Here is a 27115-nt window from a genome sequence, read left to right as displayed (position 1 = left end):
AACAATTTCAAATAATATTAATTTTAGTCCAAGCAATTCTGCCCTTGTTTTTCATCCCTTTTTTCAGACCAATTATATCCCGATATTTTATAGTCAAAGAACCGATATTTCAGACCGAAATGTATAAGAATTATTGCGTCATACTCATAAACACCTCATAGGTTTCCCACTCTCACATGTCTGTCGAAACATTAGTAACGTTAATGTTTCCCCAACTTTTTAGGCATTGTTACACGGGATAACATTGCCCCAAAAAAGACATATATATATATATATAGAGAGAGAGAGAGAGAGAGAGAGAGAGAGAGATCGTGTTACAAGGACCAACCGGGACCGTCTTGGACATCAGTAACGTTACCCCCTCCAAATCATTACTGCTATGCTATTAATGTAATTTTCAAGAAAAAAAATTATTGAATAATGAAAATGAAAAAATAAAGAGCAACTTCCGTCATTTTACCAGGTCCATGTCAATCTCTATTTTAAATTGAAATATTTTTGTCTTGCTGTCCTTTGAAATTATTATGTCAAATATGAAAATTAGCAGGAAAAGGTCAATAGTTCTAATTGGCAAGCAAATTAATAAACCATAAAAACAAGCTTCATCTTAGCAGGGCGCTTTTGCTGGACACAAATTATATAAGCCACATAAATTCATAGACAAAGCATACATTCTAGATCCACCAACCCAAAAAAGCAAATTGATTCTCCATTTGAGTTGAAATGGCTAGTTTGCAAGCTTTGTTCTTTGTCCTATTTCTCACTGCAATTGCATTCCAACAAGTTTTAGTTGATGCAACTATTTACAAAAGCATGTATATCACCTGGGGTGCCCATCAGTCAGCAATTCTGGGCAATGGCGACGACCTTCAGCTTGTGTTGGATCAAAGTTCAGGTAAAATACTGCAGTTTATCTTTTATGTAGCAATGTTACAAATAATCACTCAAGAAAGCAACTGATTAGATAAACTGAAATCATTTCTCTTAAACTAAAACTGCTTCTCTTACGACTAATGAAACTATATTCTCTGTTGCCTTTCACTTTTAGGCTCTGCTGTTCAATCAAAGAGATCATTCTTATTTGGAAGCATAGAAATGCTAATCAAACTAGTGCCCGGAAACTCTGCTGGAATAGTAACAGCCTACTATGTAAGTGTGTTGATTTTAGCTACAAACAAGATCTTCTAATATAGAAATGTAGTTTCTTCTGATGCAACAAGGTTTTATCATGTACATGACTCCCAACACAATATATGAACATCCTCTCACTCTTTCACAACAAATCTTATGTTAATGAATTTTGATACACTGATGTATTAAATTCAACACCCTATACCAGAACAAAGGAATACAAATGTCACAGAATGAATCATTGATTATCATATAAAGAAAATGTTCATTCTTTGTAGTCGTATTTATGCAGGTATCTTCACTTGGGAATATGCATGATGAAATCGATTTTGAGTTTTTGGGAAACATTTCTGGAGAACCATATATCCTTCATACAAACATCTATACACAAGGAAATGGAAGCAAAGAGCAGCAATTCTATCTTTGGTTCGATCCAACTGCTGATTACCACAACTACACAATACATTGGAATCCCACTGAAATTGTGTAAGTTGGGCACTTCCTTTCATTCACTAAAACCTCACTATTAAGTTATTTCAGAAAGTATACTAGTTTCATAAATTTTGACTACAAGAAAAAAGGTAAACATACACATGAAATTCCGTGTTAGTTCCTTCGGATCCCCTCAAAATTGCGACAATGATCACTTACCAAGAAAATTTTCATCTTTTAGCCACTCCCCAAAGTTTTTGTTCATCATTCCAACAAATTTTCGCATCCTTTTCCAACTAGTTATCTAATATTTCAGCTGAACCATTAATCGGGCAAATATCTAATCTATGGATTCATCTATGTAATTTTCAGGTGGTATGTTGACAGTCTACCAATTCGTGTTTTCCGCAACTATGAGAGCGAAGGGATTGCCTATCCTAATAAACAGGGGATGAGAGTATACTCCAGCATATGGAATGCCGATAACTGGGCAACGAGAGGTGGACTTGTCAAGATTGACTGGAATAGTGCACCTTTCATAGCCAGATTCCGCAGGTTCAGGGCAAGAGCTTGCAAGTGGGACGGCCCAGCCAGAACTAGTGTATGTGCCTCCAGTTCCCCAGGCAACTGGTGGACGTCACCTCGTTACAAGCAGCTAACCTATGCCCAGATGGGTCAATTGCAGTGGATCAGAGATAACTATCTGATCTATGATTACTGCCACGATGCTAAAAGATTCAATGGGCAGATCCCTCCTGAATGTTTCAAAGCACAATTCTAAAATAATCAAGGACCCTGGTGTGTTTTCATTCTAAAGCTAGGAGCTCTCCTGCAAACAGGGACTGTCAAGTTTACAAATTTCACCCGATGTTCTGTTTATTTATTTTTTTTAAAACCTTCCTGATGTTCTGTTTCTTTATCCTTTTTCGCTTTCTTCATTTCCAATAACATGAATTGTAGATTTAAATTTTTTGGTATCAGAGTTTCTTCAATTGAATGACACACGAAACTGAATTGCTTCTCACGAATTCAATCGATTATCACAATAAAAAAAAAAAAAAGATTAAGCATTAATACAAAGCCAAACACCGAGAACAATAAAGCTCGTACCCAACAAGGACAACCCGACCCGAGTCTTCTCTCCCAACAGCATTCCGAACAAGGCTGTAGCAGCAAACGTCGTCGCATTGGTAACAGGAACGGCGAGTGAGATGGGCGTGTTACTGAGAATAACAAAGAAAGTGACGGAAGCGGAGAGATTTAGCAAAAAGGGGACCGAGTATTGCCAAATTATGAGGAGTTTAAGCCAGTTCTTTAAAGCAGTGAAGAGTTTTTGGTGGATTTTAAGAGGGTAAGGCGGAGGGGATGTGCTTTTCACGGCTTCGTCCCAGATGAGAGCACCACGCCGCATCAGCGCGTTGGTTGCACCCCACACTAGCCCCACGGCTATCATCTTCTCGACGTCTCCTGTCATCCGTCTCACTCTAATCTTCTTCAATTTGATCCCTGCTCTACACTCCTGCCTCCGCGGACAAACACCTACAGCAGTAGGGTACCGGCTTAAAGGATTTCGCGGAGAGTCAGCAGCAGACTTAAATAGGAAGAGTAAATTACATTTTCCCACCAAATTGTCCAAACTATTTTACCACCCTACCCTTATAAAAAATCTTTTCATCCCCGCTTCAATAATGACAAATGATAATAGAATTACAAGATGCAAAAGAGTTATTTTTTAATTTTTCTCTAAATTAATTGATAGCAAAATTACTATTTCATCCTTACAACGTCAATTTTTTTAAAGTTTGATTTTGGTTGCCAAGGTATTATTTATATCATATAGACGTAATTTAGCAAATAAGAATTAATGAGAACTAATGCTTTCACCCCTAGTTTGACTTAACAACATTTCTCACACCTAATTTCAATTTTAAAAAAACAATATTATTTATACACATTTTTTATATAAAATTTAGATATATAAATAATATATTATTATGTTATTATATGTTATTTTATTTTTAATTCAAAATCATCTAACTACATGATGATACATTATTTGTATACTAAAAATATGAATATATATTTTTATTGTTTCAAAAACACACTTTTTCATCTTATATTATATTTTATTCATTTATTTTAACGGCTAAAGAACATTAAGTAATTGACAAAAAATATAATTTAAAAATAATTTTTTTAAATGTCAATTAGTAAGTGGCAGAGACATAACCATAAGAGCAATATTACACATACTCATTTTGGATACACAAATATGTACATATTTATATGTGTCATTATATAACTGGGTGTTACTTTATCTTTAATTCAAAACCACTTAATCATATGATGATATATATAAATGTATACATATTTGTGTACCTAAAATATATACACACAGTTTTATTGTAACCACAAAGGTCGACCTAACGAAATAAATCGAGAAAAAAAACTTTTTATTGATCAATATAGAGAAATTGAGAAGTTCGAATGTTCATGTAATAGATTGGTTTACAAAGGTTGGTGTTGCGGTAGGCAACAAATAACTGGTGAATAATGGCCACAATAACTCATTAAACATCTAAGCATTGGTGTACATAGGCAAATATTTGGGATGGGTATGTAGAACACAAGGGAATGTAGTCAACGAAGGTTTGTGAAAAGGCTTTAATGGACAACAACGAGTAGAAGTTGACAACAAAGCTTTTGGTGATGTTTTATGTGCATGCATGGTTGTCCCAAGGACATGTACGACCAACATATGAAAGTTAAGATTCATATGGTTGTCCATCAAATCATTTATGTCTATATATTTAATAGTTTAGGTTTTTAACGATCAATGGATGTTCATACGAAAGACACGCACGATCATCCATGACACATAATATAGGTCGTGAGGATAACCATATGAAAGGGATGTATGGTTGCTCACATAGAATAAAGCACGATATTACCTATAAGTTTGTTGTATGTCCATAAAGGAGGGAAAGAAGATCATTTATGATAGTTGATGTTGCTCGTGTATAGAAGCATGCATGGTGTCAACTGTAAATGCCCATGAGAGGTAGCCCACGCACTTAAAGATCGTATGAACGCTCGTAACTCTTAAAGTGTACAGTCATACACATGATAAGAAAGGAATAAACTTGAATGAGATACAATCATTCATAGAAATTACTTGAGCGATGGATAAAGATCTTTATGGTATGTTAAAGTACTTCAAAGTGCTCGACAATTAATTTGCCACTTTTTTGTCTTCTTTTAGTCAAGGTTATCAACAACAGGTGAAGAGGATATGCTATTGAGGGGTCTCGGTTGGCTCGGTCATTGGAGAAAAAGGGAAAAAATTGCAAATTCTAATAAGGGGCAAATGTAACTTTTTAAACTTTTATATGAGTAAAAATTGTTAGTTTTTAGGGTTTTAGAAAGAGAAATGAAATAAAATTTTAATTTAATTTTAATATTATAAATAAAATAATAATTTTAACCTTATAATTAATAGATTTAACTGTTTAGAAATGAGTAAAAAAAATTTTTAAAGTTAAAAAATAAAATTTAAAAAAAACAGTAATCTTTGAACGAGGATAAATCTTTCAACGTCTTATGTATAGGTAACATTTTCATCCAAAGGCATAATCTCCCATTCAGGGTGTTACAAAAACATCAACTACAATAATCCATATAAGTTTTCCCGTAACTAACTAATAAAAACTATCCAAATTTCTCCTAAATCAGGAAGAAACATTATCTTAGCGCATTCCGAAGCAAACTTTTTCACAACCATAAATTAATTGAGAGATGGAGAGTTAAACGAGGGAAACAAGAAACAATATAAATAGAAAGAGTCTTGTGCATCAAAGCAACGTACGTAAACACCATCATTCTACGTTTGCAGTTATGTTAAAAATCCTTTGTATTTTTTCTCTCTTCTTCTTCTCAGGAAATGCCGACGTATTTCATAACTTATTTCCAGATACTTTTGCTACACCTGACAATAATGAACTGAAACCCAAAGAACACTCCAAACTGGGGTCTCAAAGAAAAGCTGCTGCTGTAAGTGTCGATAAAACAGATTTCAATGGCAAATGGGAGGTGGTATCTAATAATTCAGGCGTCTCAGCCATGCATGCCATCTTGATGCCCAAAATTAACAAGGTGCTTATGTATGACGCCACCATTTGGAGGATTTCGAAAATCCCGTTGCCCCCTGAGAAGATGCCTTGCCATCTTGTTAACCCCGAGACGAATGAACGAGATTGCTGGGCACATGCTGTCCTTTTCGACGTTGAAACATCTCAATTGACAGCGCTTAAGGTTCACTGTTTATAAACTTGGCAAATGCTTTGATTTTTTTGTTTTGTTTTTTGCAAGCTGAATTGTTAGTAAGAATATGAAAATCCCCTTTCTTTTTTTTTTTGTGATAGCTTGAGACGGACACATGGTGCTCATCGGGAGGGCTCACGGTGGATGGAAATTTGGTTAGCACCGGCGGCTTTCAAGGAGGAGCTAACACCGTGAGATATTTAGATTCGTGTGATACATGTGATTGGAAAGAATTCCCAACAGCGCTTGCTGACCCTAGATGGTATTTTGATCTTTATCTCTACATTGCCAATTTCAAAATCTGTTTCCCTCTTTTTCATTTCCTTTTTAGCCATTTTCCTTGGTGGCTTGAGGAAGAACAAGAACATCGTAGGCTACCTTAAACTTCCCTCATTTACATTCAAAGATAACTGAAAGTTTGAAAACTATATAATAAATTTGGAAAGCTTTACAACTGATACCCCTTTGCCCTAACACTGTTACATTTTTTTTAGGACTATACAAGTAGATTTCTGATCATCAATTTTTTTTAATTTTTATAATTTTTTGTTGCAATTGTTGTGTGATTGAAGGTACTCAACACAAGTAACATTGCCTGATGGACGCTTCATTGTGGTGGGTGGGCGAGGTGCCTTTACATATGAATACATTCCACCAGAAGGACAATCAAACAAGAATGCCATCTATCTCCCTTTATTAAGGGAAACCGATGACAACAAAGATTTAGGCCATAAAATGGAGTTTAAAATTGAGAATAATTTATACCCTTTTGTCCACCTTTCACCAGATGGTAATCTCTTCATATTTGCCAACAACCGCTCCATTTTGCTAAACCCCACCACCAACGAAGTCGTTCATGAGTTCCCCATTCTTGGTGGTGGCGCTCGAAACTACCCAGCATCGGCCATGTCTGTGATTCTTCCTATAAAACTACACGTTGGCACAAAGCTTGTCAATGCCGATGTGTTGATCTGCGGTGGGGCGAAACATGATGCATTCTATTACGCAGAAGCTAAAAAACGCTACTTGCGGGCGTTGCAAGATTGTGGAAAGATAAAAATCACAAAGAAAGATGCAATTTGGAAGACTGAAAGGATGCCATCGCCTCGAGTAATGGGGGACATGGCGATTCTTCCAAATGGGCATGTGCTAATGGTGAATGGTGCAAAAAGAGGCACTTCAGCTTGGCATGATGCGGAGGACCCCAACATGGTCCCCGTGTTGTATAAGCCTAAAGGGCCTAAAAACCAGAGGTTTAAGGAGCTGATGGCATCAAAAATTCCCAGAATGTACCATTCATCGTTTGCTGTTCTACCAGACGGGAAAGTTCTTATTGCAGGCAGCAACACTAACGATGGCTATGTTTATAACGTAAAGTATCCCACTGAGCTTAGGGTTGAGAAATTTTCACCTCCTTATTTGGATCCTGCATTGGAATCGTTAAAACTGGATATTGTGGTTCAGTATTCGGATAAGGTGATCTCTTATGGCAAGAGCTTCTCGATACAAGTTAAGCCAAGGGATTTGTCAACAACTATTTATATGAATGATATCAGAATGTCCATGTATGCACCACCGTTCACCACACATGGGATCTCCATGAACCAGAGGCTGCTTATCTTAGGGTTGGTTAATGTGGTTAACTATGCCAATGGAATTTACAACATTGTCGCCGAGGCACCGCCGTCGGGTGCTGTTGCTCCGCCCGGTTATTATATGCTTTCTGTTGTTTATAAAGGAGTGCCAAGCGTTGCAATGTGGATCCAGATTAAGTAAACGAAACTGCTACATACTCTTTAACAACTGGAAGGAGTTCACGCAGGCCAAAGAAAAGTTTGGCCTAGAAAGTTGGAGTGGAGGGCATATATATGATCATTCAAGGCCTTTGTGGTGTGCTAGCTTAGTTTTTTATCACAATTCTTTTAGTTGTTTTACTCTCAGCTTTGTGTAAAAAACTTATACATGAAAAAGTTGACTTTTTTATATTTGTTAATGTCATTGTATCAATTATAAATATTTGACTTGGTTACATAATGTATGTAAAATTTATAAAAAAAAAAAAGCATTAACTCCTTAATTTTTATAAATAAATCTAAATATAATTGCCGATGTGATTTTTCACCGTCTTATACGCAATTCAAAGTGAGAGTATGAATGATGTCTGGTTGTCCTCCCATACAAAGATAAGATCTCTCATATTTCATTTCACCTTTGTCTTTCCAGCTTAGATGACTAATTAGAGGGAAAATGAGAAAAGAAAGATCGTCAGAGGGAGAGATTAGCAAAGATGTCATCAGAGATTTAAAAATAAACCCTTTGGCAGGGGGGGGGGAGGGGAGAATGTTATTAGATATAAAGGAAAAATTATTAGTTTTTAGAGTTTTAGATAAAAGAAAGAGATAAAATATTATTTTTTTAAATATTTAAATGCACTTAAATTAAAATTAGATTCAATCCAGATTATTCAAACTAAATATCAAAATTGGATTAAAATGTCAGGTTTAAACTAGAGATTACATTTGTTTTCATAAAATGAGTTGAATTTTTAAGTTTGATATAAAAGTAAAAGTTGGTTTTATAGAATCGAATGAATTTTCAACGCATAAAAAGTAAAAATTAGAGAAAAAAGTAATCTTTGAGTGAAAATAAGTCCTTTAGCTGGTCAAAATATTATAAATAGTTAAAACGCTAACAATAAAACTATTTATATAAATAATAATATATTACTATATGATTGAATGTTGTTTTATCTCTAATTTAAAATTACTTAATCATATGATCACATATAATTATTTATATATAAAGTTGTGTATATTATTTGTGTATATAGTGTTACTCGAAGGCTAAAGATTAAATTTGTAAATAAATAAAAGTTTATGTTTTTTTAAGAAATAGAAAATTCTATCTATAAAAGAATTTGATGAACACTTTTTATAATTGTGTATAATAAAATACTCAAAAATTTTAAAAAAGAAAAATTCATTTTTCAAATTAGCTTAAAAGAAAACCATGTAATTAGATTCTTCAAATTTTCTTAACCCAAAATAATCGGTAAAATTAATTAATAAAAGGTGTGAAAGGAAAGTGACCATTAAAGTCTTCATTAAATTAGAAATTCTTTTACAGACAGTGGAAATGATCATTTTTATAAAATAAGAGAAATTGCGGATTATATATTGTATAATTCAACAAAAGATATTTATTTTGTCTATTTAAAAAAGAATAATAGGAATGAGACCGACATAGAGGCATCAGGAGATCGAGTTGGCCCAACATTCATAAAATGCTCAATCCATATAAAAAATAATAAAATATAAAATATCAACATGACAAAAACCCACAAAAGCTTGATTCAAAAATAATAGAATAAAAGTTTTAACCTAATTTCAAAAATATATTTATTACGATTGAAAATTTTAATTACTTATTTATAAACTAATTTTTACTAAAATTTTATATTAAATAGAAGAGTAAAATCATCATTTTTCTCTTAAACTCTAAAATTTATAATTTTTTTTTTCTAATTTGAAAAACTAATATTTTTCTTATAACGTCAAATTTTAAAAAATGATATTTCCTTCCTTTCAAATTTCCCAACAAACGACAGTCACTCTCTCCCTTCCGACGATGACTCTCCCTCTAGCGTTTTCTCTCCATTTGAATCTCTCTTCTTTCAATTAGATTTCTTCTGGATTTAAAAAATTTAGATGAAACCTTTCGTCTGGATGATAAAGGCGTCATCTAAAAGAATCGTTATCTTCAAGACAATGATAATTGCCATCGCCAAGAGGGCAAGGCGGTCGTTGCTAGAAAATGGTCGAGAAATTTGATAGGAAAAGAAATCACTTTCAGAACTTAATCCTAGAGAAAAACTGTTAGTTTTCCAAACTAATAAAAGAAGTGTTATAAACTTTTAGAGTTTAAAGAAAATAACAACTTTACCCTTCTCTTTAACAGAAGTTAGTTTATGAGTGAGTATTTAAATTTTTTATCTATTATGAATATATTTTTGAAATTATACTATAATTTGGAAAAGGAGGGAGGGGAATAGTCCTTTGCCCAAAAAAACAATTGGGCATTGTATGGAAGCTGGAGAAACCAGGTTAAGATATAGATAAGGGACTGGAAACAGTAATTGACAATATTACCCTTCATGGACTACCAATTCTCTCGCATTTCCTTTATAGACAAGTCCAGATACGTAAACAGATACGAAACCAGCAATCCTCATATTCCTCTTCTTCAGATAGCGTCATTAGTCAACATGTCAACTAACCTAAACCCACGCCGAATTCCAAAACTGCCCTACCCTTGAAGTTTTCTTTCTTTATCCTCTAAACGAAACCACTGTCACGTTTCTGTCGTGCGCTGCCTGTGTGGCTTCAAATTCTTCTCTGATACTATTTAGTTCAAAATTTGAACAAATAAACGTCCTTCTTTTATCTTACTTACGTTTATCGCATCAACAACTGCAATTACGAAACCCTAGCTTTTATTTCATGATCTGATCCATCTTAACCAGCATGGATCGTATCGTCGGTGGCAAGTACAAACTCGGCCGAAAAATCGGCAGCGGATCCTTCGGCGAAATTTATCTCGGTCTGTTATTTTAATTACCGTGTGTTTCTTTTATTGATTTTTTTCTCAAGTACACTGATATGATATTTACATGGTACTGATTGAACTATGTGGATTTTAAAAAAAAAAATTACAGCTACGCATGTTGATACGTTTGAGATCGTCGCCGTCAAGATTGTAAGTTTCAGTTTGATCTTACGTTATAATGTGTGATTTAGAGTAGAAATTTTTAGATCATGATTGTAGATGTTTGTGCATTACTATTTCGTCTGATATTTTATATTTGAGGAGCTGTTTAAGCTTGGGACATGTGTGATATACTCGTTAGCTAATAGCTGTCGTAGAATTCAGCTCACTCTGAGCTGAAAATCGCTTAGCAGTGTTCGTTGTTAATATCATTTTACCAGGAAAATAGTAGAACAAAACATCCGCTTCTGCTTTACGAGGCCAAGTTATACAATATTCTTCAAGGAGGAAGTATGTATTACTCTCTAATAACGAAGTATTTCTTTATGGGTTTATGCGATGTGGAATTGGGACTCATCAATTCATTTGTTAATTTATTTTTCTAGGTGGAATTCCAAACATCAAATGGTCTGGTACAGATGGGGAGGATAGTACACTTGTCCTTGATTTGCTGGGACCAAGTCTTGAGGATTTGTTTTTGTACTGTGGTAGAAAGTTTTCACTAAAGACTGCCTTAATGTTGGCCGATCAAATGGTAAGTTGTTTATGACTTGTAATATATCAATTTGAGCTTGGAATTGTTTAGTTAGATTGTTAGTAATAGTTTTCGATGAATTTGACTTGTTTTAGATTACAAGAATAGAATATGTGCACTCTAAAGGATTTTTGCATAGAGACATAAAGCCTGATAATTTCCTCATGGGTCTTGGTTGTAAAGCAAATCAGGTGATAATTTTGCGCCATATTCTGACTTCAATTATCTCTTTTATTTATTTTGAATTTCCATTTCTTCCTGGTGCCTTAAGTTTATGCTCACTCATCAGGTTTACATAATTGATTTTGGACTCGCAAAAAGATATCGTTGCGCTACAACTAATCGGCATATACCTTACAGGTATTGTTTCCATATATTAAACAATACAATTATTAATTTTCCTCTAATTACTTGGCCTTGAATACTATGCCCATGTGTTATAAACTTGCTCACTGAATAAGAATATTATCACCTAGTGAATGCTAGAGAAGATTTGAATTGTGTAAAAAGAGTTCAAAATTCATGATTACAAGCTAAAGTTAGCTTTGTGCAGGGAAAACAAAAACTTAACAGGGACGGCACAGTATGCAAGTTGCAACACGCATCTTGGAATTGGTAAGAAAAAAGGGATATTGTTATCATTTTCTTTGGTAGATCACGGTCTTATCTTTCCTCATTTGTTGTTTGTTCAGAGCAAAGTCGACGGGATGATTTGGAGTCCCTTGGTTATGTACTTCTATATTTCCTAAGAGGAAGGTACTTGTTCTTTTATCTGAGGCTCAATAGAACCAACTGTTTTTAACAGATAATTTTGGTTGTTCCTAATTGTTTGTTGAAGCTTGAAATATGCTATTGCTTGATCTATTTTATAGAAGGTATTCACATGTTTGAGATCATATAAAAGGAAAGAACGTTTTCCAGCTCAATGTATTGGGGTTTCTAAGTGTTTGTATGAAACTGATTCAAATGGTTCTCTGCAGCCTTCCATGGCAGGGGTTAAAAGCTGCAACAAAAAAGCAGAAATATGACAAAATACGTGAGAAGAAGTTATCAACTTCTATTGAGGTTTGTCTTCTATTAATGTGTGCAGGACGTTTATATTTTGTATCTTATATAACTTAAGTTGGTGTGCCCTCTTTTCCCTCAGGTTCTGTGCAAAGCTCACCCTGTTGAGTTTGCATCATATATCCATTACTGCCATTCTTTGACATTTGATCAGCGGCCTGATTATGGATTCTTAAAGCGTCTGTTTCGTGACTTGTTTGCTCGTGAAGGTATTCGAGGAAATAAATTTGGTGCCTATTGTTTTATTAAGAAATTTCATCTTGTATAGGTTGTTTATGCATATTATGACTATATGTGAAGCCCAACTTGGTCTGGTGGCCATCTCCCTTTCTGATTAATCATATCTAGGCTTATGTTTTGTTGTGTTGGATTCAGAAAAGAGCATTGTTTTCAGTTGATGAGACCTCATGAAAACTGTTGAACGGGTTACTGGATCTTGTTTGATGTCTCATTCGTACTATTGTTAAATGCAGTAGAAGAATGTAATTGAATGTGGCAAAGAAGGTTTCAGTCTTTTGGACGAATTGCATCCAAGTTTCCCTCCAACTGACCTTAGTGTTCGATTAGAATTCCAAATCCTACCTAGATGGTGGAAAGGGGCAGGGGTCGAATATCAGTAGAAATTCTAATTTATTTATCCCATGCTATGTCAACTCACTAATGCAAATTAATGCTCATTCGGTTACTTCTTTGGCAGGATATGAGTTCGATTATATTTTTGATTGGACCATTATAAAGTTCCAGCAGGCACAGAAAAGTAGAAGACAGCCTCGATTATCTGTTAGTACCATTCTTTTGCCTATATTCTATTTCTAATTTAAATTCGTTGTCCACACTTGTGTCTGTTCCTAGGATTTTTGAATTTGGTATATTATGTTTCTATGTGAGCTACTTTTTAAGTAATGCAGTAGTTACATGTGGTTCAGAAATCAGATAATTTTGAGCTGTGACTGTATTTTACATTAATGTATTACAGCCAGTTCCTGGGGGGAGCAGCAGTCATGCAATGCCAATGGATATTAATCGCCAAGGTTAGATCAGCTAGCATCTGAAATGACATGTGGTTTAAGGCAGTTAGCTGTTGAAAGTTTGAAGTTTGGAAGACCTTTAATAAGCTGAAAGCAGAGAATACAATAATCTTTCCTTATAGATCTGGTGTTATTTATTGGCTGTATTCAACTTTTCCTGACTTGGTTTTGATGCTAAATTTGGTCTTGATGGTACTGATTTAGTGCACAAGTGGATTAAGGTTCAGACTTAAAAACTCTTTCTGTCTTCTTTGCAGGATGTTGTAACCATATGGGTAGAAGATATTCTCCTAATCATAAGTTTTAATAACTAAATGATCTTTCCATTCTTTGGTTGTTTACACTCAAAATATTTTGGGATTAAGAACATGATTGCAATTATATGGAAAAAAGTATGACAACTTTCCTTCTTTCCTGTTTTACCTCTATGCAATTAAGCATTGCATGTTTTGGGATCAACTGAAGATTCATTTTTTTATGCATCTTTGTGATTGCATTGTCAGTGCATCTTGCTCATTTCTTAGGTGTTGGACAAATGATTGATTGAGAAAAAGTTTCTCATTTTTATTTATTATTGCTGAAACAAAGCCTATTTTTAAGTAAAGTGTTTCTCTGTTAAACTAAATAATGAAAACATATGGAAGACACGTTTTTTTTTTGGTGCTGAGTGAGCTGTAATATATTGAAAGTTGACATGGTTTCTTTAACATGGAAATCAAGCTAAGGCTGTTAAGCTATTGGCAGTTGTTAATGGTCCGCACTCAGCTGATGTCACAGAGCATCCTAGATCAAGCAATGTAACTGGTCCTGGCACACGCATGCACTTCAGATCACCTATGGGCAAGCATTTGAGTCCTGATTATACTGTCAACAAGGATGTAAGTTGTTCGAATTTTTATTTATTCCCCATGAAGAAATTTAGATGTACCATTTGACTGATCTAGACCTAGATATTTCAATAGATCACCATTGATTAATTTGATTATTGCAGATTGTGAGTGATGCATACATGCCGTCCCCTTCTTATTCACTTGCTGGTGCCTCAAAAAGAAACACCTCAAAACCCATGATACCAACTGAAGCACCAAATCCTGGTCGTGGACAGAGCAGCTAGGTTGGTCCTTCAAGTAGTTGGACTTCATCATTGCAGCATATTTCTTCTGCAAAGTGATCAAACGGTAATTTATCTTGCTCATACACTGATGTGTGTTACAGCTCCAAAAAGAAAAAAATAAAATGGAAAAGGGCATCATTGTGCTTTAGGTTGGACTCTCTCTCATTGCAGCAAGTAATTTTATCCTCTTTCACCAGTGTTGTTGACTAAATACTTGCCAGTCTGCCTTTAGCTATGGATTTGATCAAGAAGATCAAAAGTTACATTTATGGAGCAGGAAAGGTGTGGTGATTTGATGCTATGTTTTATGTATTGGTTGAAAGGTTGCTACTGATGCATTCATGATGGCTGCAAGTGTGCTGTTGATTGGAAGAATTGCATATGAATGCAAGCTCACAGTGTTTTTCTAAGGTGACTACAAACACATTGGTTGTATGAAATGCAGATTCCAAAAGCTTGGTTACCGTGCCGTACATAGATGTCATGAATGATTTATAGCAATCTTGTAATTTATGGTTCTATGTAACACAAGTTGTATGTGAAAGATATTTTTTTTCCCTTTGTTTTCTAGATTTTTTGTTTAGCTTTCTTCTCATGGCTGTCAACAAAAATTTGGTTTCTCTTTACTCATGATTATGATTTTACAGTGTACTCTTGTTATTTTAATGACTGGCGGATAATGTCCTAGTTTTTGGGGGGGCTTTATTAAACCTTAATCTGAATAGAACACAACTTCGTAGTAATTTTTATATCTCTTATGAAAACTTCATATTTTTTACCCTTATATTTCATTTACCTGGGTTTACCTAAGCTGTTTCTTGCAAGATGGTAGGTCAATCAAGATGTTTTGCAGAAATTGTGTCTGGTGGAAGAAAACTTTATCGCTCAAAGAGAATATGTAGAATTTAAATGTTGTGATTTTAGTCTATAGTTGGCACTAGGCACATATTCTGTTCATTCTAGCATGACTGTTATGCTGATTTACATTTAGGATAGTAGATTGCATAAAGCTTTTGATTTGAATTAGATTTACGCCATGATTTTTCTTTCTAGGTTCTTTCAAAATTTTTTCTTTATGTTCTGATAATAAGCAAGATACATGTATGATGTAGCTATGTATGTAAGTTAATTGTTGTGACTTTGTGGTGCTATGGTCTGATTCAATGGATTTTTAACCGCACTTAATGTTTCTATTAAATTCACTTCTCAATTTAGTGATCAGAGCAATCATTTTTAAGTATTTATTTACTGTTTTCAATTATGTTCCAGTTATATGAAGTTTTCATCTATAGTTGCATGCTTATCAGATGTACATTCTTTATTCAGAACGGTCCTCCAAATGGAATTTTATATGGCAAAGCAGTGCATTGTTGCAGAAGCCTAGATGTGTCATGGCACCTGTTTAAGATTATAAAGAACATTGATTTCTTTAGCTTCAGAGTGTTATTCTTGCAATAATATTTTGTTTTCTGACAATGATTTCTAGATTTTTTTTTTCTAAATTCAATTAGAATCACAATCTACTCCATTTATAAGTTCAGATCAAGATTATTGTATGGTTCCATTCCTTTGGGATGAGTAGTAGTTTCCATTTTTTTAATCCATATTAATTTTATTGATGTTTATGTGTGTGAACAAATTCTAAATAACACTCTTGATTATCAGTTAATACTTTGTAATTTGCAGGATTGTTTTATACCTACAATGTGTGTGAAGGGTGGGGATATGACAGAAAAGTACTGTTTAGGGATGGCATCTGAAGACCACAGAATACATCTTCATTGTTAGAGGAAGAGGCTACAGAACTGATTGAGGGAAGATTGCTTGAGGTTATATTGATTTTATGGTGAATGCTTTTGTAGTTTCAGACTTCCAAATTCCTGCAGCATCTGTGAAGTAAGTGTTTCAATTTTCCTAACATAAGATAGGTATTTCTCTTGCAAAGAGGAAATGCATGTGTCTACCATACAAGTTATGAGACTTTCAAGGGTGAGAATTGTGTATTTGAATGGAATAAAAGGAAGGGCAGAAGATCAGGCTGACAAGGCCTTGCATGTATGGCATAGCAGTGCAACTATATGAATTCTGATTGCAGGTGCTCACCAGAATTGTGGAAGAGAGGAGATCAAGAGTGCTTGTAGGTAATTTTTCAGGGTTCTGCAGATATGTGAAGCGCCTTTGGGAAAATAAATTTATGAATAAATTAGCATGCTTTGTCCAATTGAGAGATCTAGTAGTCTTTTTTTTAAATGGAGCTTATCATCAGGCATATTGACATTTTGAATTCCTGAAAGCATCAATTAGGTATCGCTACGGTGATTAATTTTCTACAAAACCCGGCCATACTATGCTACAATCAGGTGTGTTTGGTTGTTGCTGAGATGTTCAATTTGTTTGCAGAACACCAAGTCGGATGCTTCTGTATTTGGAACTTTATCATTGGTATCTCTCTAGGGACTGTTTTGGTCAGATATTCACAGGAACCTTTTTTTTTTCTAATATATCTGAAATATGGACAGGAAAAAATTATTTCGGCGTTCAAAGTTCAGCAGAGCTTAACTGGGTACGCTTGATTTTGAATTTCAGTGAAATGGTTGGTTCGTGCTAAAGTTAGGTCAAATGAAGCCGGTTTAAATGCAATTATTGATATGCCATTTTTTTTTTCTACCAAGGTGGCATCTACTTTATTAGGCTTTTTTGTGGGGGACAGGGACCCCAGGAGAGGGATACAAGTCGCTGTAGGCACCGTTTTTACCGGTCGCCTATTGTATGCAATACGGCGTATGCACACTGAAATTTCAAAAATTTCTTGTTCTTCCGAATTTTGTTTGGTTTACTAAAAATTTAAAAATGGAGTCTCTATCGGTAAGAATATTTCTTGCAGTTTCTATTTTAACTTAAGTTGATCATGGCAATATCCATGGTCAAATGAATGAAATAGAGGGAAAACCCAACTGTTTTTGGGTAAAATACACTCCTAATTGTCACCATTGAATTTGATACACAAGTTACCTTCAAATCGGCGTTAAGATCTTGTACACTTAATCTCCAGCTTCTTCTGAATTATACCAATCCCAGGTATTACAGCAAAAAAGCGAAGCCGAGGTTCATGCTCTGATTGAGCTACGAAGCACAGATGATCCAGATCTTATCCACTATAAAAAAACATTTGAAGAACTAATCCGACTCAGATTAGTGGCATCGATTAGATAAGTCAGGCAGAAACAGCAACTTTACTAGTGGAGTCATTTTTGAAATAAGAATATTGGTCTGTTAAATCCAGTTTTGCTGTCTGATAAGCCATTTGAAGTTATGACTTCCACCCTTCTAAACCCAATCTGCAAAACATCAATCAAGTAAACCATGTTAACATGTAACTCTGATTATATGGCCTGCATAAATTTCTCTAAACCCTTTGCGTTTCATTCAGCAAACATCAAGCCTCAATACTGCTTGAGTGTTAAAAGAACAAAAGCATATTAGATACCTTATCCAGAAGAATTTCCTGGAATTGCTCCGGACGGAAGACTATACTTCGATAATTGGTTGCAGTGGTCTGCACAAGTTAAAAGTGTCACTTCATAAGATATATTTCACAACAAATTGTAAAATAAACAAAATGCCCTGAAAAATGAAACCGTAAAATTGTATGTGCTCGCTCATCGGTAGAGCTGAAAGACAAACTACATAGTGGAAGACTTCCAATGATCACACCCAGATAGACCTAACTTAACATATTTTTCCCATCCACGCTCGTCAGAAGCCATCACCTAATTTATACAGTTGCTGTTTACATTTCTGCTTTTCAGCAACCATTCTGATAAAATTATTGTTTACCAACAATAAAGAACTTGAATACACTATAACCCTATTTATTGTTTAGTCAAATCAATAAGAAAAAGAGAAGCCCAGAAGAATTAATACCTCAGACACACGACGATTATTTTCATATGATCGCCAAGGTTGAGGTTCCAACACAAAAATGCCACCCTGCTCACAATGAAAAATAAAATTTTCAGTATATAGTTCACAAGGCCATTTCATAAGCCAAGAGGCATGCAACAATTACCAGATGAAGAAGTCTCCATATCCTTGTAAACAAAGTTATCAATCCATCATCACCCCAGTTCAAATGTATCCATTTTGTTACGCTCAAACTACATTGCAGAAGATAAATCCAATTCATCAAATGTGCAGCACATTAAAGTTAACTGAATATATGATCATAAATGTGAACTTGTGGTTGGCCATGAAAGGCAAATAAAATTCATTTCTCTAGATAAAAGTCACAGTATCAATAATAATCCAGAGTACAATAGCCAGAGTACATTCAGTAAAAAGAAAATGAAACATTTCATCAGTCAATGAGATTAACTCAACCACAAAAAGTAAGATAATCCTGACTTACACAAAAATCGAGTGAGGAAAAAATAGAAACAAGAATAAGACTTGAATGCATGAGCATTCAAATGCATACGAGCATATAACAATACAGAGCAAAGGCAATAATCTTGTCACTCAACTCACTCCCAATCCAAAATTGCAAAGCAAAGACACATAATTCAAAAATACTAATAGAATTAGAGACAACAGTTTGCTCTTATAAACTGAAAATCAGAGATAGAAACATACAAGAATACTCCTTTGTGCAATCGTTCTAGACTAAAGTTACTCCACTTGATTAACCAAATATCCACAAGTTCCAAAAGGAATTAAATAATTTGTAAACTGATCAATAGAAGGGATTCTACTCGTTATTACAGTTTTAGACAAAAACTCTGGTTGGGGAGATAGAAAACACCAATTGAACAGGAAATAGAGGAAGAGAAGAATTTTGTAGTTCCATAACCTTTTTTCAGAAAATTCTGTCAATTTATGCGAAATCTAAAAATGAAATTACTTCTTACTTGTGTATTTTAGCCTGGCTCTGTTGTTTAACTTTTCCTTAAAATTCTCCCAAACCGTTTTGTTGGAAGTAAGACAGAACAAATAAGAACTTACCACATAATTGTATCATATTGAATCTGTAATGGGTGCTGACTTTGAACAAAATTTTCTTGCTGGAAAGAAACTATGTCATGTAGATCTCTTTCTACAGGAGTGGAACAATCTTTTGAAACTTCCTCCTTCTCTGTGCTGGACATAACCGTTACACCAAGCTGAGAACCATCTGTATTCCCTGGAACATCAGATCTGGAAGCCTGAGCACGTTTTCTTTGATCCTTTTCCATTTTTACAATTTTCCTAAGGTGCCAATATGCATCCTCAACTCGATCTGCAGGATTACAAGAAGACAAATTAGATATCATCACAATTTCAGTTAATTCATATCTGAAGGTGTGTAGACCCATTAACTATAACTGCCAAAAAAGAAAAGAGCTATTACTGACCCCCTACTCAACCAACAAAGAGTTTTATGGAGGCATACAAACACATAATAATGCATTTCTATTGTGACAAACATCTAGACAAAATTACACTACTTTGACAAGTACTGTGATATAGAATATCAATATAATGGAAACAACATTTCGGACATGTACCAGTAACAGTAATGTGTAATTGTAAAGTATATTATCTAAAGCATTCGGAGGCTAACAGCTTCAAAGAGCCTGGTGAAATGTGTTATTATATTTGATATACTGCCCTAGCCTACCATGCTGATCATGTCGACCAATAGAATTCAGGAATAATCAAAACCTTACTAGAATCAATGTCAATTCCGAGAATCCTCCGGCACTGAAACTTTTTTGCTGCACAAGAAAAAAGAAAACTTATCTCTTGAAAAAAAAGTTAACCGAAGTTCCACAAAAGAATTAATTTAAAAAAAAATACCAATTTGAATAGTTATAATGCCGCTGTTACAGCCAATGTCGAGACAGTTTTTGCCATGAAACCATTCCTTCCTGAAAACCTTAAGGCGAGGGTCTTCATCTAAGCCCCCACCGATCTAAACAAAACACACAGTCAAACTCGTATTATACTCATAAAATTCTAAATAACGAAAAAGAGGAGCACGTAGTTACTACTTACACGATAGCCGTAGTAACTTTTGTAATTTCCGAAGGGAAAAACTTCTTTGCGTTTCCTCTTCTTCAGTTGTTGAGCTTCATCATCTGCCTTCTTTTCTTCAACTTCACGTCGCTTCTTCTCCATGTTTTCTCCGGTTGTAAGCACGTTTAGGGTTTGTTAAGGTTATAAATTTGTAAATAAAATGAACCAGCCAACGTCCTTGGCAATAATGAATAGAATAACCCTACTTTCGTCTGCGGATACCATTTGGAGGATGTAAATGTAATTATTGATTCGACTAAATTAGTTTTCCCACCAAATTTTTTGTTCTGAAAAACTTATTTGTTTTACAAAATTAAATTTTATTTGAAAAATCAACCAATTAAGGAAAACTAATAATTTCACTCCATGAATTTTGAAAAAAAAAAACTGGTTTACATATCAAACTCAAATATTTTAAATATAATAATTTAATTCTTAAAAATATTCAATAATTTATATATTAACTTTTATCATTTTTTGAAAACCCTAACCATCAACATCACTCTTATTAACTTTCATCACTCTTTATTTTATCGTGACATGAAATGTTATAAACAATTTAATCGAGTAAAAATTAACATTAACAAAAGTCTGAAATTATTAAACGGGGTTTTTGTACAAAAAAAAAAATAAAGTAATAAGATATAAAACATGACTCGTATCTCAAGATTTTTCTCGAATACGTAAAATTAACTGTAAAGAAATGTATTGTTCTATGGTCTATGTAATCATATTTCAACATCTTATGAATTTGACAATACAAGAAAAACTTCATGTGTCAAATGAAATAAATAAATTTTGTTACAATTTATTATTTGTATGGATTACTTGATAATGATATTCATACGAAAATCTTTAAGGGATTTAAAGTATTTGAAGCATTTAACTCAAGTGCCCAAGAAACTTATTTAATTAAATTACAAAATTTTATATGGATTAAAGCAATTTGACTGTATGACTGTATGCGATTTAAGTGTCTTAGTGATTATTTATTGAAAGAATGTTATAAAAATTTATGATCATTGTTGTTTATGCTGCTGATACGAACATTATTTGAATTCTTGAAGAGCTCTCAAGAGTAATTGATTTGTTAAATAAATAATCTGAAATGAAAGATCTTGTAAAAACAAAGTTTTGCATTGCCTTGCAAATTGAACATTTGGTGAATGTAAATCATATTCATCAATCAAATTATATAAAAAAACATCTTAAAATGATTTTACATGGACAAAGCTCACTCATTAGGTTCTCTAATAATTGTTCGAACACTTCGATGTGAAAGATCGTTCTTAATCTCGTGAGGATAGTGAAGAACTCCCTTTTGTAGACTACCAAATCTCAATTCAATTAGGCACTAATGTATCTTGCTTATAATACTAAGGCTTGATATAATATTTGTTGTTAACTTAGATATAGTTCTTCTCTAACTCAGAGACATTGGAATGGAGTTAAATACATATTTAAATATCTCATAAGCACAATGGATATGAGTTTGTTTTATTCAAATAAATCTAGAACTCAATTAATTGGTTATGCAAACGAAAGATAAACATCAATTCACATAAAGCTCAATCTTAGGCAAGTTATTTATTCACATATGGAGGAACTATATCGTAAAGGTCTACAAACTTGACCACCCATTTCGGACAAAACCAATCTATTCACATATGATGGAACAATTATACCGTAAACTAATCATATTGAATAGATCAAACTTTAAATTCAATTACTGAGCCCAAAATCACTAAACTAGACAAATCAAGAGTTCGATCTTGATTTATCATTAGAAAATATTTGAACTCACACTCTTTTATACATGAAACATCCTCTTTTACCACTCAAACTATCCTAGTCGGTTTCTTTCTATTATATTGATATAGTGCTATGAACAAAATTATTCAATAAAGGGCCATTATCTGGCCTCCAAATATCTCCAAAAGACTCGAGACTTACAACACTCCACTTCATATCACATACTTCAACGTTAGATAATTATGTAGACAGTGATACTAGCTCCAGGACTTGCCAGTTTCACTTTGTTGCCAAAAATTACAGAGTTTCCCGGAAAAAGAAGAAACTAAAGACAACAATCTTTGGATCAAGAATTTTACTACTAAAATTAAAGACACAAGAATTTGGAAACAGATTCCTAAGAAAACATCACATTTTTTGGTGTCATTCTGTACGCTTATAATTAGCTTCTTCCAAGCATAACTTATATAAAGAATCATATTAAACAGGTAAATAAATATCTCACAAATCCTCCACTGCTCCAAAGCTAACTGCGAGGATGTTTATTGCAATTATCACTGCAAAACATACATATCAACAAATTGGGAATCATGGGCACCTCTTCAAAGTTTTGCTTTGACTCTGATTTAGATTTCACTGTCACAAGCCTGGTACGATGATGCCCCTAAAACTCACTCCAATTCCTTGAGGAAATCAACATTATCAACAAAAACCTGAAAAATAAATTAAAAAAAATGAGCAAATGAATCTCACAGAACCATAATGCACATCTGAATGTTTGCAACCACTATAGCATATTAAACCACGTAAAGAGCTATCATCTTATAGCTGTAACAAAATTGCTGCAGCAGATTCTAAATTTTTGGAATGCTGAATTGCTTCTAAATTACCCTTAACCCACTAATGTCAGATAAGTTACATAAAGCTTGTCACGGGATCATGTGTCAATAGTACACAAGCTTCCTAACTCAACCATTTTTTCTTATTTGAAATGAAAGTAAATAAAAAAATTAACGTGAACAAGAGAGAGAAATAAATTAATCAACTTGGAATATACTGGCATCACTCATTTCAAGTAATTCCTGTGATCGTCCATTCTCCCTTAGAAGGCAGTTTACTTATTGATGCTCCTTAAGTGCCTATGCAATTACTGTTTATTGATATCAAACTGTCTTAGCCTGGACAAGTTCTAGCAGATGTGTCACTCAAAAACACCAAAAAGACAATCTAGTCAGAAGTGCAAATACATCGTGTTGTGAGATCTCTTCTGTTTAGAACGAATAATGTCTCAGGTACAGCATAAAGGTGTTTAATCTTCAAATGCATACCGATTTCCAACCATCAGGATCCAAGCATGCAGTAATCTTGGTATTGATACCAGGTAAAGGGCCAGGTTCCCGTGTGATTTTACCACCAAAGAGCTTAATTGCTTCTGCAGTTTTATATACATCATCTGTGCCTATTGCAATCTGCCAAGACATAAGAAATTAATCGCTAATTTCCGCCACTAAAATACACAAAGCATGATGCAAAACAAATATAGCAATACCATGAGAGGAAAAACATACGAAACTAGAAACCAAGAACCAGAATATATATATCATGAAACCCTTTTTAGGGAGCATTCCAATTGATGAATAAAACTAGTTGGAATATAAATGGAAAGAGTCCCCCATTTGTCATCCTATTTAATTATTTAAGGTTTCATCTTTATTTAACTTACCAACAAATTAACTTAACAATAGAAGTTCTCAAAAAATCGACTAGTTATAACTATAAAGTTCTTTACGTTTTTATGAACCACAATCTAGAGTAATGATGAAACAAAGAACACCATGCATAGATGGGTGGTGAGGTCCCATATTGACTACCATAAGGCCTTTTCCGGTAGCCAGTTCATTCTCCTTTTTCCTACAAACCTAGCTGCTCCATTATTACTGAATACTAAAATATTTCTAAATACTAAAAGTATAGAACCGATTCAAAAAAAGGGAGGTCCATAGCTTTTTTTTTTCAATGCAATAAAGTTACATAGTGTCTATTTTTGTTGATAAAGGGATATTCCCATGGGTTTGTTGTGGTCATGCTGTTATATCCAGCATGCTGGCAAAAGAAAAACATTCTGCTTAACAAGTTTAAGAAAAAAAAAATTAAAAATGACTAATTCTACCTGGGCATAAGCATTTCCTTTGTCGTATTCAGTAACCCCATAGTTGTATGTCAATTCAAGCACCGCATTTTTATCTTCAGGACCATAGCCCATAATTGCTATTGTATACTAGAAAGATACAACACCAAGTTCATGTCAGCAAGCTAGAGATACATACACTTAATTACTAAAAGTGCATTTGATAAATGCTCACTTTATACCCAGAAAACAAAAAGAGCAATATATGACAATGATACACCAAAAACATTTAGGAAGTTCTTTTAATGTGTGATAATCACTTTAATAATAAGTATAGGTCACTGAATTTGTTCAGAGTGAATGTGCTAATTAAGTGCTCTCTTTGGGAGATGCCTTGAAAGGAGATATGAGGAGATGGTAATGTTCAAAAGAAAGAAATATGATACAGCAAATATCTGCTCCGACAATCCTTCAACAAATTGAAGAAAGGTTGCTCATCATTTTTCAAGTGCGCCTCATGCAAGAATATCTTTGCAGAACAAAAGGAATTTGTATTGAAATATTTTTTTGGCTTATTTAATAGTAACAAATGAATAAATATTCTGGGTTCCAGTTGCTGCCTAACATTGTTGCTTAGAAAAGGTCATTCTTCTACCCCATGTTGTAACCCCTTATTGGAGGAAAGAAGGATTGAGAAAAGAAATCATAAAAATTATTTCTCATTCCCCAAAATATGAACCCAGATACTGCTTTTGAATTCCTTGATTATAACAAATTATAAAATATTGATACGTAAAATAGTATACAATCTATTTGCAAACAGGGAAATGTCATGTTACCTTGTATTCTGGAATATCACGTTTTCGAAGCAGCTCCATGCCAAAGGCCTAAATGTTAAAAGTGATCAACTGAGAATTATACTTCAAGTAGAGCAAGCAAAAACAAATGGCACACTAACAATGAAAACCAAACCCCAATCCTTTTCAGAATAAAGCTCACCTTCTCATAAAAATTTATGGAACGATCAAGATCACCAACACGAAGCATCACTTGACACAAGGGTTCAGGTGTAGGCCCCCTTTCCAGCAGTTCAAATTTATAACCATCAGGATCTTCAATAAATGCAATTACTGTACTGCCACCTTTGACAGGACCAGGTTCTCGGGTTACTTTGCCACCCTTGGCCTTTATGAGTTCCACAGTCTTGGCAACCTAGTCAGAAGATCATGCAAGTGTTGGTCTTTTAAGAGTCAACAATCCAGCAAGCAGTCTAAGAACCAAGCAAAAATTGACATAAAAGTAAGGAGCCTATATGCTGCAAAATGAATCTAATGTAAGCTTTAAGAAATAATAGAACTTACATCCTCAACTGCAATTCCAAAATGGCCAAATCCAGTACCAATATCATACTTGTCAACTCCATAATCTGTCAACATCATTTAATCAACGTTAGTAGAAACAAATGAACAATGCACACACATGTTGTAGAGACAAAAATATTAAATTCATGTGATCAAATTATTTAGCATCCAGTACTCTGCAGAAGGTTCACCAGAAGTTCAGCTGTTTCAGTAAAGCTTAACAAAACTACGGAGCAGACAGATAGCTTACTGTAAGTAAGTTCAATAACAAAGTGAGAATCTTCAGGCCCATAGCCAAGAAAGGCATTTGTATATCTCTCCTCCGGTATATCACGTTTTCGCAGCAACTTCATCCCCAAGCACTCAGTATAGAATCTTAAGTTACCAAACACATTAGTATCCTTCCAAAATATTTATCAATAAATTACTTCAAGGAGAAACTTATTCATAACGTTAACAATGCAATTGAAATTACACTAAAACTGCATACTTTATCGTCTTATCCAAATCCCCAACACGATAAACAACATGGAGCAATCTTCTTTTGTCTTTCTTAACCCATTCTAGGGAATTTTCTTGAGAAGCACTTGTGCTTGCCTGTGCCATATTCCCAGCTGATACCACCCCTACGCCATTAACATCTCCTCTCAAGTGTTTAGAAGTCTTCAAACCAAAAAACTGTGACTGCGGGACAGCTGGACAAGGACCCAAAAAATTAATGTATAGTTAAAACAGGAAAACAACATCATTCAATTTATTAGCTAATCCAAAGAAACACATAATCTCCACAATACATTATTCCCTATCAAAAACCAACTAGAAAAAAGCACACTTCAAACATGATTAAATCAAACGAAAGCAAAAACTTTAGCCAGCAAATAATTGACCTTAAATGTGCATTATCAGCAATGTAATGCTAATAATCTCAATTTTAAACCTAACTTCAAACAAATTCGTATTAATTTTATTATTTTCGGCGATCAAAAATACCGTAAAAAGTATAGCCAAAATTAAATAAAATAAAATTTTGGCGAAAATAAAAAATCAATTGGTCTGAATGATATTTCTTACCACTAGCTAGATGAGAGAAAACGAGCTTCGGAGAAGGATTAAACGAGGCGAGAGGTAGACCAAAACGCGAGGAAGAAGAAGAGAACCTGAAAGAGGATAGAGGTCTGATTGAGGACGCCATAGAAATTATCCTTACCATTTCTAGCGAAATTGGCTCTCTCTCTCTCTCCGCGCTTCTGTTTGTGTTGTCTGGAGAGAGGGAGTGAGCGAGTTGTGATAAGTTTCCTTCCAAAATTTTGTCTTTATTTGATGGAGAAAGGGCGAGAATAAAGTGAAACTTGTTATGCTTTGTGTATGAAGCTGTGAAACGAAGCGATGCTCCCACTATTTTTAGTCAATCGAATTGCCGTATTGGACCGA

General features: G+C 34.1%; 6 protein-coding genes across 13 annotated transcripts; 3 read left to right on the top strand and 3 right to left on the bottom strand.

Annotated features, from left to right (window-relative positions):
* The first annotated feature begins 553 nt into the window (after positions 1-553).
* LOC123194255 (probable xyloglucan endotransglucosylase/hydrolase protein 26) lies at positions 554-2485 on the top strand. The gene is made up of 4 exons (XM_044607412.1): positions 554-895; positions 1049-1149; positions 1424-1617; positions 1936-2485. The coding sequence occupies exons 1-4, from the start codon at positions 724-726 to the stop codon at positions 2342-2344; spliced, it is 876 nt and encodes a 291-aa protein (XP_044463347.1). The 5' UTR covers positions 554-723; the 3' UTR covers positions 2345-2485.
* Positions 2486-2501: 16 nt separating this feature from the next.
* On the bottom strand, positions 2502-3158 carry LOC123194256 (transmembrane protein 234 homolog). Its single transcript, XM_044607413.1, has one exon. It carries the CDS (start codon positions 3035-3037, stop codon positions 2627-2629), a length of 411 nt encoding a protein of 136 aa, XP_044463348.1. The 5' UTR covers positions 3038-3158; the 3' UTR covers positions 2502-2626.
* Positions 3159-5457: 2299 nt separating this feature from the next.
* On the top strand, positions 5458-7912 carry LOC123194185 (aldehyde oxidase GLOX1-like). The gene is made up of 3 exons (XM_044607345.1): positions 5458-5874; positions 5985-6145; positions 6456-7912. Exons 1-3 carry the CDS (start codon positions 5458-5460, stop codon positions 7657-7659), a joined length of 1782 nt encoding a protein of 593 aa, XP_044463280.1. The 3' UTR covers positions 7660-7912.
* Positions 7913-10137: 2225 nt separating this feature from the next.
* LOC123194392 (casein kinase 1-like protein 3) lies at positions 10138-16858 on the top strand. 8 transcript variants are annotated; one of them, XR_006497266.1, is made up of 16 exons: positions 10143-10482; positions 10598-10638; positions 10869-10938; positions 11034-11182; positions 11278-11373; positions 11472-11542; positions 11736-11797; positions 11875-11938; positions 12163-12247; positions 12330-12456; positions 12945-13027; positions 13224-13278; positions 14020-14153; positions 14267-14453; positions 14713-14800; positions 16076-16825. XR_006497266.1 is itself a non-coding variant. In XM_044607581.1 (14 exons), the coding sequence occupies exons 1-14, from the start codon at positions 10407-10409 to the stop codon at positions 14387-14389; spliced, it is 1236 nt and encodes a 411-aa protein (XP_044463516.1). In that variant the 5' UTR covers positions 10143-10406; the 3' UTR covers positions 14390-15074. The 8 variants fall into 8 exon arrangements, 2 of the variants coding, with proteins under 2 accessions (XP_044463517.1, XP_044463516.1); XR_006497263.1 differs by having other exon boundaries at positions 14587-14800; XR_006497264.1 differs by having other exon boundaries at positions 14539-14800.
* Positions 16859-17312: 454 nt separating this feature from the next.
* On the bottom strand, positions 17313-20704 carry LOC123194393 (probable RNA methyltransferase At5g51130). Its single transcript, XM_044607583.1, has 8 exons — positions 20423-20704; positions 20225-20339; positions 20095-20142; positions 19391-19664; positions 18459-18546; positions 18314-18379; positions 17877-17945; positions 17313-17727 (listed from the first exon to the last, which is right to left on the bottom strand). Exons 1-8 carry the CDS (start codon positions 20543-20545, stop codon positions 17635-17637), a joined length of 876 nt encoding a protein of 291 aa, XP_044463518.1. The 5' UTR covers positions 20546-20704; the 3' UTR covers positions 17313-17634.
* A 1817-nt stretch (positions 20705-22521) lies between these two features.
* Positions 22522-27035, bottom strand: LOC123194817 (probable lactoylglutathione lyase, chloroplastic). Its single transcript, XM_044608250.1, has 9 exons — positions 26756-27035; positions 26175-26379; positions 25935-26059; positions 25685-25749; positions 25323-25535; positions 25163-25210; positions 24366-24473; positions 23524-23664; positions 22522-22908 (listed from the first exon to the last, which is right to left on the bottom strand). The coding sequence occupies exons 1-9, from the start codon at positions 26892-26894 to the stop codon at positions 22867-22869; spliced, it is 1086 nt and encodes a 361-aa protein (XP_044464185.1). The 5' UTR covers positions 26895-27035; the 3' UTR covers positions 22522-22866.
* Between the last annotated feature and the right edge of the window lie 80 nt (positions 27036-27115).

The sequence above is a fragment of the Mangifera indica genome, chromosome 13 (genome assembly GCF_011075055.1).
Source record: "Mangifera indica cultivar Alphonso chromosome 13, CATAS_Mindica_2.1, whole genome shotgun sequence".
Lineage (NCBI taxonomy): Eukaryota > Viridiplantae > Streptophyta > Magnoliopsida > Sapindales > Anacardiaceae > Mangifera > Mangifera indica.
Note: the sequence above shows the minus strand (reverse complement) of the source record. Positions and strands in the feature narration are given on the sequence as shown.

What these genes read in the sequence shown, in the direction of transcription:
- LOC123194392 (XM_044607581.1), top strand. Translation starts at nt 10,407, where the DNA reads ATGGATCGTATCGTCGGTGGCAAGTACAAACTCGGCCGAAAAATCGGC. An exon ending in CAACACGCATCTTGGAATTG is followed by an intron (nt 11,798 to 11,874) that starts GTAAGAAAAAAG and finishes TTGTTTGTTCAG; the next exon opens with AGCAAAGTCGACGGGATGAT. An exon ending in AGTTATCAACTTCTATTGAG is followed by an intron (nt 12,248 to 12,329) that starts GTTTGTCTTCTA and finishes CTTTTCCCTCAG; the next exon opens with GTTCTGTGCAAAGCTCACCC.
- LOC123194185 (XM_044607345.1), top strand. Translation starts at nt 5,458, where the DNA reads ATGTTAAAAATCCTTTGTATTTTTTCTCTCTTCTTCTTCTCAGGAAAT. An exon ending in CTCAATTGACAGCGCTTAAG is followed by an intron (nt 5,875 to 5,984) that starts GTTCACTGTTTA and finishes TTTTTGTGATAG; the next exon opens with CTTGAGACGGACACATGGTG. An exon ending in GCGCTTGCTGACCCTAGATG is followed by an intron (nt 6,146 to 6,455) that starts GTATTTTGATCT and finishes GTGTGATTGAAG; the next exon opens with GTACTCAACACAAGTAACAT.
- LOC123194255 (XM_044607412.1), top strand. Translation starts at nt 724, where the DNA reads ATGGCTAGTTTGCAAGCTTTGTTCTTTGTCCTATTTCTCACTGCAATT. An exon ending in TGTGTTGGATCAAAGTTCAG is followed by an intron (nt 896 to 1,048) that starts GTAAAATACTGC and finishes TTTCACTTTTAG; the next exon opens with GCTCTGCTGTTCAATCAAAG. An exon ending in GAATAGTAACAGCCTACTAT is followed by an intron (nt 1,150 to 1,423) that starts GTAAGTGTGTTG and finishes GTATTTATGCAG; the next exon opens with GTATCTTCACTTGGGAATAT.
- LOC123194256 (XM_044607413.1), bottom strand. Translation starts at nt 3,037, where the DNA reads ATGACAGGAGACGTCGAGAAGATGATAGCCGTGGGGCTAGTGTGGGGT.
- LOC123194817 (XM_044608250.1), bottom strand. Translation starts at nt 26,894, where the DNA reads ATGGTAAGGATAATTTCTATGGCGTCCTCAATCAGACCTCTATCCTCT. An exon ending in GATTTGGATAAGACGATAAA is followed by an intron (nt 26,060 to 26,174) that starts GTATGCAGTTTT and finishes TGGTAACTTAAG; the next exon opens with ATTCTATACTGAGTGCTTGG. An exon ending in TTGGAATTGCAGTTGAGGAT is followed by an intron (nt 25,536 to 25,684) that starts GTAAGTTCTATT and finishes TCTTCTGACTAG; the next exon opens with GTTGCCAAGACTGTGGAACT.
- LOC123194393 (XM_044607583.1), bottom strand. Translation starts at nt 20,545, where the DNA reads ATGGAGAAGAAGCGACGTGAAGTTGAAGAAAAGAAGGCAGATGATGAA. An exon ending in ATAATCGTCGTGTGTCTGAG is followed by an intron (nt 17,946 to 18,313) that starts GTATTAATTCTT and finishes TAACTTGTGCAG; the next exon opens with ACCACTGCAACCAATTATCG. An exon ending in AGGAAATTCTTCTGGATAAG is followed by an intron (nt 17,728 to 17,876) that starts GTATCTAATATG and finishes GATGTTTTGCAG; the next exon opens with ATTGGGTTTAGAAGGGTGGA.